At 39.6% G+C, this 7,194-nt stretch overlaps 1 protein-coding gene across 4 annotated transcripts; it reads right to left on the bottom strand.

Moving 5' to 3' along the window:
• Positions 1-541: 541 nt before the first annotated feature.
• ATP5G3 (ATP synthase, H+ transporting, mitochondrial Fo complex, subunit C3 (subunit 9)) lies at positions 542-6,758 on the bottom strand. 4 transcript variants are annotated; one of them, XM_011991861.1, is made up of 5 exons: positions 5,777-5,825; positions 5,476-5,604; positions 4,195-4,272; positions 3,319-3,512; positions 542-2,667 (listed from the first exon to the last, which is right to left on the bottom strand). In XM_011991861.1, the coding sequence occupies exons 2-5, from the start codon at positions 5,512-5,514 to the stop codon at positions 2,553-2,555; spliced, it is 426 nt and encodes a 141-aa protein (XP_011847251.1). In that variant the 5' UTR covers positions 5,515-5,604; positions 5,777-5,825; the 3' UTR covers positions 542-2,552. The 4 variants fall into 4 exon arrangements, with proteins under 4 accessions (XP_011847251.1, XP_011847252.1, XP_011847250.1 ...); XM_011991860.1 differs by having other exon boundaries at positions 1,468-2,667; positions 5,476-5,587; positions 5,777-5,880; XM_011991862.1 differs by lacking the exon at positions 4,195-4,272 and having other exon boundaries at positions 5,476-5,587.
• Between the last annotated feature and the right edge of the window lie 436 nt (positions 6,759-7,194).

The following is a 7,194-nucleotide window of genomic DNA, read 5'->3' as shown; positions in this document are numbered from 1 at the left end:
ACACTTAACTGCCACTCATTTAATTCACCATTTTACCAACATCATCTTATCAACATAGAAAATCCATTTCATCTTTGACAGAAAAATAGTATCTTTATCAGCTTCTGTTCAGAAACAAAGAAGTCAGTAAAAAGCATTTAGCGTTAATATTTGTTTGCAAAGCTCATAAGCTGAGGTAGTACTTCCTATAAAAATGGTGCACAATAAACATTTCTGCTAGGAGTAGATGCATTCCAGTGATGTACTTTCAATGTCATAACTTTGTTACTAGAAATAAAAATTAAATAAAAGGATGTATACTCAACGATGTTAAAACTTCTGATGCACTATGTCCTTTCCCCTCTATAAAGTTTGAGTCATTGTGTGTGGTTTTTTGTTGTTATTGTTTTCTTAGTAGCCTTAAGACTATGCAGCCACAGCTCAGTTAGTCCATTTTCATTCTGGGAGATTCCCTCAGCTGGGACATCTCTTACAAGAAACCTGTTTCTGAATGAATGTTTCAAGCCTTTTCAACCACCAAAACCAGCACCAAGAACAGGTCTTTACCAAGACTGTTTTTATTTAAAATACACTTGGAATAGATGACTATTAATCTCAGCATTTTCCTATCACTTTTAAAATTTTATACTATGTACTTTGTATTACATAGTACAGTAGTTTCAGTAAGACATGGAAAATTTGCCATTTTAACCACCTTAAAGTGTACAATTCAGTGACATACATTATAGTATAGTTACAATGTTGTGCAACCATCACCACTAATTCATCAAAATTTAAAAAATTTTTAAGCCAGATTTAGCAGTGAGGGGCTATATCCCAACTTTAATGACACTCATGTTAATAAGTTCTGATAACCCACTGCCATCAGATCAGCCGTAATTCATCCAATTTTCATAATCCTAAAAGGAATCCCCATGCGCATTAAGCGGCCACTCCCTCTTCACCTGTCTCCCTAGTTCCTGATAACTACTAATTGGCTTTGTCACTATGGATTTGCCTGTTTGGGGTATTTCATATAAATGGAATCATGTGGCTGGCTTCTTCCACTTAGCATGTTTTTAGGGTTCACTTATATTTATTCAGTATGTATCAGTGCCTCGTTTATTTTCATGGCGGAATATTCCATTATATGGATGTATTTTACTTATCCATTCATCAGCTGATAGACATTTGGTTGTTTCTACCTTTTGGCTTTTGTAAGTAGTGCTTCTATGAATACTTGTATACAGGTTTTTGTCTGAATGCCTATTTCTAATTCTTTTGGGTGATATAGACTAGATGATGAATCAACTAAAAACGTGGCAGCAGCTCTACCTTTTTAGCTTTTTTGGGCCTCATTTCACTTTATAGAAGGTAGCGTATGTATAACTTAGTGATTCTCAAACAGTATGCACAAAAATCACCTGGGAAGCCTTTTTAAAGATGCAGATTGCTGAATCTCGTGTCCAAAGAGTCCAATTCAGTAGGTCTGGAACCTAGGGATTTTTATTTTTTCAACGAGCACTGATTCTGATGGAGGCAGTCTTCCCACACTTGAGGAACTTTGGTAACTGACTGCTCATTCTCAATGGAAATCAAACAGGCAAAGGGCACTAAAAAAAGTAAAATGTCGCTTTCCTAATTATCAACTTTCAAAAAACCCTGAAACTTGGATGATAGATATTATGGTACAATACATTTGCTAGGGGAAAAACTGTCTATAGTAGCACCACCTTCTTCCTTTGAATGGGAAAAGTTTGACCAAGAAGGAACATAAAGTATTAGCAGCAAAATACTCTTGAACCAGCTATCATCCCCAAGACTCCCACTATAAACATGTTAGCAACAGTGATAAACGCTGCCTTACAGCAACTTTTGGCTGTAAAAATCTAACCAATTCAGTCTACTTTTTTATATTTGGTTTTTAATAGTCTTGTTCAAGTAAGAAACTAGCTGCTAGTTGGACTGAACCTGTTCTGAAAAGACATGGAAGATTCATTATAAGCACACAATTGCTTAATGTGAGACTTACTGAAAAACAAAAATCACATTACCTCCCAGCTTAAGGCTTCATTTCCTAAAAAGCTGACGTGATTTATTTTTAGAACCAACCACCTGGAAGGTGATTCTGATTTGAAGTATTCTAACTGATGTTAGACCTTAAAAACACAAGACCATCTTGAGTATTAACTATCTTTAATTAACCATATTTTATAGAAGCTCAAAACACCCGAATATTTATCCTTTATATGAATAAACAAAAGCCCTATGAATTACAATATGCAGAACACTATATAAAAGAATTCCGATAAAAATTACATTGGGATATTTTCAGCTGTAGCTTCCTCTGAATTGGACAGCATCTGTCTGAATGCACATTCTTCTTTGTGATAATCTAACCTTAGTGTAAGTACAAATCACAGAAGAAATTAAAGTTTTCATCTTTAATGAAATGACTTTGGAAATAACGTACATTTCCATGACACCAATACTACAGTTTTCGGAGTCACAGTAAGATACACAGAATTACATCCGTAATTAATAAGAATGCCAACATGTCAAGCAGTAATTTGTTACATGGCAAACAAAATCAAGAAAGCAACCATCAAACAAAAGAGACCCATAGCTTCAGACAAGGCAAATCCCAGGATAGCATATGAGAACAGCTGCTGCTTCAGCGAAGGGTTTCTAAAAGAGACCACATATGACTGTTACTTTGAAATATTAGTTTCGACATGTTTGGTAAACGTTAAAGAATCAGATTACTAGTGTGGGGATTTTTGTAAACTGAAAAGTCAGCTGGAAGAGTATTTGCCTAGATCTCTCTTATACTAGTCTCCTCAATTCTGATATGGTGTAAAGGTAGGGGGCTGTCTCTCAACATAAATGGTTACTTTTCATTCATTTTGATGGGTTCTGACATTCTTATCCCTCTGAAAATATGGTCTATACCTTTTAAGATCTGACAGTTTAGGTCTTAAATAAAATAAATTGATTCTTTTAAGGAATGTGCTCTAATAACTTTATTCCCCAAATAGTTTAACAGTTAGGAATGCAGACTCTTAAGTCAGATGTAGTTAAAATTCATTTTCTGACATTTACTAGCTATGACCTGGGCAAGTAATGTGACCTCTGTGTCTCTAGACCTTCATAGGTGTTATTCTCATAATACCCCAAATGCTGTTATGAGAATTGAGATAATGCATACAAAGCCGTTTAAATGTAATGCAAGACACAGAGTAAGCACTTAATGCAAAGTAGCTATTATTTCAGTAGCTAAGTTTCCAACTATTGCAAGCATGCTCTTAAACTTACTTATTTAGGGATAGAAATGATTACCTGGCATAACCAATGATAAGGCTGCCAAAGACTGTTCCAATACCAGCACCAGAACCAGCCACTCCTACTGTTGCAGCACCTGCACCAATAAATTTGGCAGCAGTATCAATGTCTCTGCTGATTGCACTGGTCTGAAACTCCCTTTGGATTAGCTGAGACACACCATTCTGGGCCCCATTAAATACCGTAGAGCCCTAGAAAACAGAAAATAAAGGTAAAGGTCTATCAGTAATCACAGGTAGCTATTTTAATTAAGTACCATACTGTCAAAATGATAACTACTTTTTTATTTGTAGCTGAGTGTAAAGAGGCAAATCAAGAGCTTAGAATAATCTCACTCTTGCAGAATAGGGATAACAATATCTACATCTTAAAAGCGTGTTGAAAATTAAGAAACAACATATATAAATATGCTTTTAGAGTAGGGTTTTTTGTTTTTTTTTTTTTTAAAGAGAGGGTCTCACCTGGTTTGTCACCCAGGCTGCAGTGCAGTACAGTGTGGTGTGATCATAGCTCACTATAGGCTCGAACTCCTGGGGTCAAGCAATCCTCCCGCCTTGGCCTCCCACAGTGCTAGGAACACAGGTGTGAGCCATCGCATCCAGCCCAATAGAGCAGATTTTTCAATAACTGTAGCTATTATAATTTTAAATATAGGCAACTTAAATCGATAGACTTGAATATAAGTACCACAGTATTTCTTGGTCAAGTTTTGGATAGAGAAATTTCTCTACTTGGCTCATCTAGTTTTTTGGATAAAAGGGTGGAAAAGAATTGCCCTCAAACTCTTATTAATAAAGTTTTTTTCCTTCACTCTAATCAAAACCCTACCCTTACTTGGTAGTGTTACCTAATTTCAATTATTGCTACTATTACCTCTCCAGTCCTAGCCTCTGGTCGAGATAACACTGATGCAGAAATTGGTCTGTATGCAACTCTGGATCCAGCTCGGATCTATTAATGATAAAAAAAAAAAAAAAAAAAAAAGAATTCCAATATTAAGAAAGAATACAGGTAAGATTTCAATGACTTTTCTGGTACCATGAATTCTAAAAAAGCAAGCAGTAAAAATGAATCAGAGACTTCTGAATTGACTCTTCGCTGTTTGGTCATTTTTAATACATGAAGCAATTTTAATAACGTTTCATGCTAATGAAATTGTAAAGCTTGCTACCTTAAATAAAATTTCTAATAACAATTAATTACAAAGAGAGTAAGAAATGCTTTTGACATTTCCATTATTGTAGCGCCATAAGTCAAGTCAGAAAAAAGCAATAAATACCACACATTCTTTGGCAATTTTAAGTGGACCAACAAGTATATTAGTAGTGTCACTGTAAACATTCATCACTCAAAATAGCCCAGCAGTTAATATAAGCCCTGACCATTTCAAAGATATTTCTATATGACCATTAATCATAAAAAAAAGGTGTCTAAAAAAGGAACTTACGCAATTCTACATCAGTTTAAGAATAATCTGTGAAATATCTGACCATAAGGACATATTCCAGTCCAACTTCTCTGCCCTTGAGTGTCTACTAAACTAAGGTCACAGAAAAACCCTTCAGAACCAAGATCTGATTCTCTAAGACAAATCCTCCAGATTTAGACTCACTTAAAGCCTGCAAAATTGTTATGAAAATAATACTCCAGAGGCAGGAAGAAAGACTCTGGGCTCGTTCCCCCACCACCTTCTTCCGCCCCCACACGGAAAGGCAAAGTCCCTCCCTCTGCAGAAACGAGTTTGACCTACAGACAGGCACTGGAAAGCGCTGCTGAGGTGAACTAGGCCTCAGCGGCCCCCTACATCCTCTGCAGTACTCCAGGCTTCGCGGTCGACCCCAATCCAACAGAGAAGCTGAGAGGAGGTGGGGGAAAGGGCCGCTCCGGTCTAAGGACAGGAGAGTTTGACCTACATCGAGTGAGGCCTGACAGCTAGGCCTCGGCTGCTCTGCCTCGCCCTAGTGGCGAGGAGAAGGCTGAGATGCCCTAAGATTAGGAAGAAAGGAAGAAAACGGCAATAGGTTAATGGGTGAGGACACAGTCGTTCCCGGAGGGCGGTGTGCCCCGCCCGAGGGTTGCCCCATTCAACAACGTGGACGCTCCAGGACAAGCGGCCCAGCCCTCATTCCCCCCGGCCCTGCCTGGGCTACGCACCAGAGCGGGCGTGCAGGCGAGCTTGGCGCAGGCGAACATCTTACACTCTTCGGGACCGCGCGGCTGGAGATACTGGGTGACAGGTGACGTGGGCTCCTCTCCCTCTTCCTCTCTGCGGAGGCAAAGAGGCTTAAGGTCAAGTGCCCTCCAGGGGCCTGTCCTTCCCACCCAGGCCCCGCAGGCTCCCGTGCACGCCGTCAGTTTGGGCCCCGTGCCCAGTGAGGCGCCGGCACAATGAATGGGTCCCTATTGGGCGCCGCTCCGCCCTGACCAGGCCGGGCTCCCTGTGCCCTCCACTTACCTTCCCGAGAGGTGGCTGCGGCACCGGCGGCGGCAGAGGTCGAAGTAATGGGACTGAGCGCGCAAGCGCGGTCCAGCTCTTATTCGCGCCGCAGCACCCGGATGAAGAAGGCGGGGTTTCGGGTGCACCGAGGGAGATACTCAAGGTCACTTTGTAACAACTTTATTGGCAACTAGCCGGGAAGGACAACGACAACCACCTGGTGATTGGGCAGGCAGTGAGTGGTAAGAGGGAGACAAAAAGAAAAACTGTAGACTAGCCCCGGCAAAGAGGACTAAATAGATTAACTTTTGATACGAGTTGGCTGCAGGATAGTGGGTCTTTTTCTTCACGTTGTAAGATTTGGCCTTTTATCAGTTGCTACTTCTCTGTAGTAGAAGTTGACTTTGCTGGTCATTCTCTTCCTCTGTGAAATAGGACTGTGGCTGGCGGGAGGAAAGAAGGGTCATTCACTACTTAACAGGAAACTAGGGTCCCCAGCAAAGCGAAGATATTTATTTCAAGGAACCTGGAAAATGGTTCCAGAAGTATGGCTAATCCTTCAGGTGAAAGAGGACCTGACCTAGAAGTACTGGTGGAGCCGTAAGCAAATGAGTAGATCTAAGAGCTTTGTCATCTGGGACACAAAATTGCCCCTGGGTAAAGTGAGGGTGCTCAACTTGTCTTCTAGCTCTAAGATTGGAAGATTTAAGGGATTGTAATGTATTTCATGTAGGGCTTGAGACTAAAAAAAGTCTGAGTATTCTCAAAACCTACTCAATTTTAACACCTGTTTTTGTTAAGTTTGAACAAATTATCTTCTTCAGAGGAATGCAGAAATATCTCAGAAAAATGATTCTGACTGAACTTCTGGTCTTTTTAGATCCTTGAATTATGTAAATTTAATTTAGTAATTCTAACAAATGGCTAATGGAAGTGATATCAACACGTCAACATAAAAGATTAAACATCTAGAATGCCCTGCTAAGAAGATGGCTGGGGACTGAACTCCAGCCCATTCTGCCTAGAGCCCTGGCATGAGACAACATCAACCCGGAGGATCAGCTTTTTACTTGTTAGCGCAAAGGTGCAGTATTATCTAGCAGCAACGCTGGGGAGAAGCCCTCAGAACTAACACTTGAAAAATGAATAAGACTTTGTCACTAATCCAACTTCAAATGCACATGGTTCAAAATTACAAAAATACTAATAATTTTAGGCTCAATCGTTAGCTGGAAAATAGAGATAATTCACATGTACAGTTCAACAAGCAATTATTCATATAGTTTCTCAAGTACTCAGTTCTAACCTGAAGAACATGGTGTCCTGTGGTGTCTGCAGTAGAATAAACAATAAAGCCCTGTACTTCAATAATATATCCTTTAGGGGGAAAAATTATTCTAAGTGGATTTATGCGTAGAGATTTTTTTTTTTTTTTT

This window comes from Mandrillus leucophaeus, unplaced genomic scaffold, assembly GCF_000951045.1.
Source record: "Mandrillus leucophaeus isolate KB7577 unplaced genomic scaffold, Mleu.le_1.0 Scaffold40, whole genome shotgun sequence".
NCBI lineage: Eukaryota > Metazoa > Chordata > Mammalia > Primates > Cercopithecidae > Mandrillus > Mandrillus leucophaeus.
This window is presented reverse-complemented; position numbering and strand designations above follow the sequence as displayed.

Bases quoted from the DNA above. Each gene is read 5' to 3' on its own strand.
- ATP5G3 (XM_011991860.1), bottom strand. From the start codon at position 5,514: ATGTTCGCCTGCGCCAAGCTCGCCTGCACGCCCGCTCTG. The intron at 3,513-4,194 runs GTAATAGTAGCA...TCTGTTTTCTAG, and splicing joins CAGAGGCTAGGACTGGAGAG to GGCTCTACGGTATTTAATGG. The intron at 2,668-3,318 runs GTAATCATTTCT...GGTCTCTTTTAG, and splicing joins CTTATCATTGGTTATGCCAG to AAACCCTTCGCTGAAGCAGC.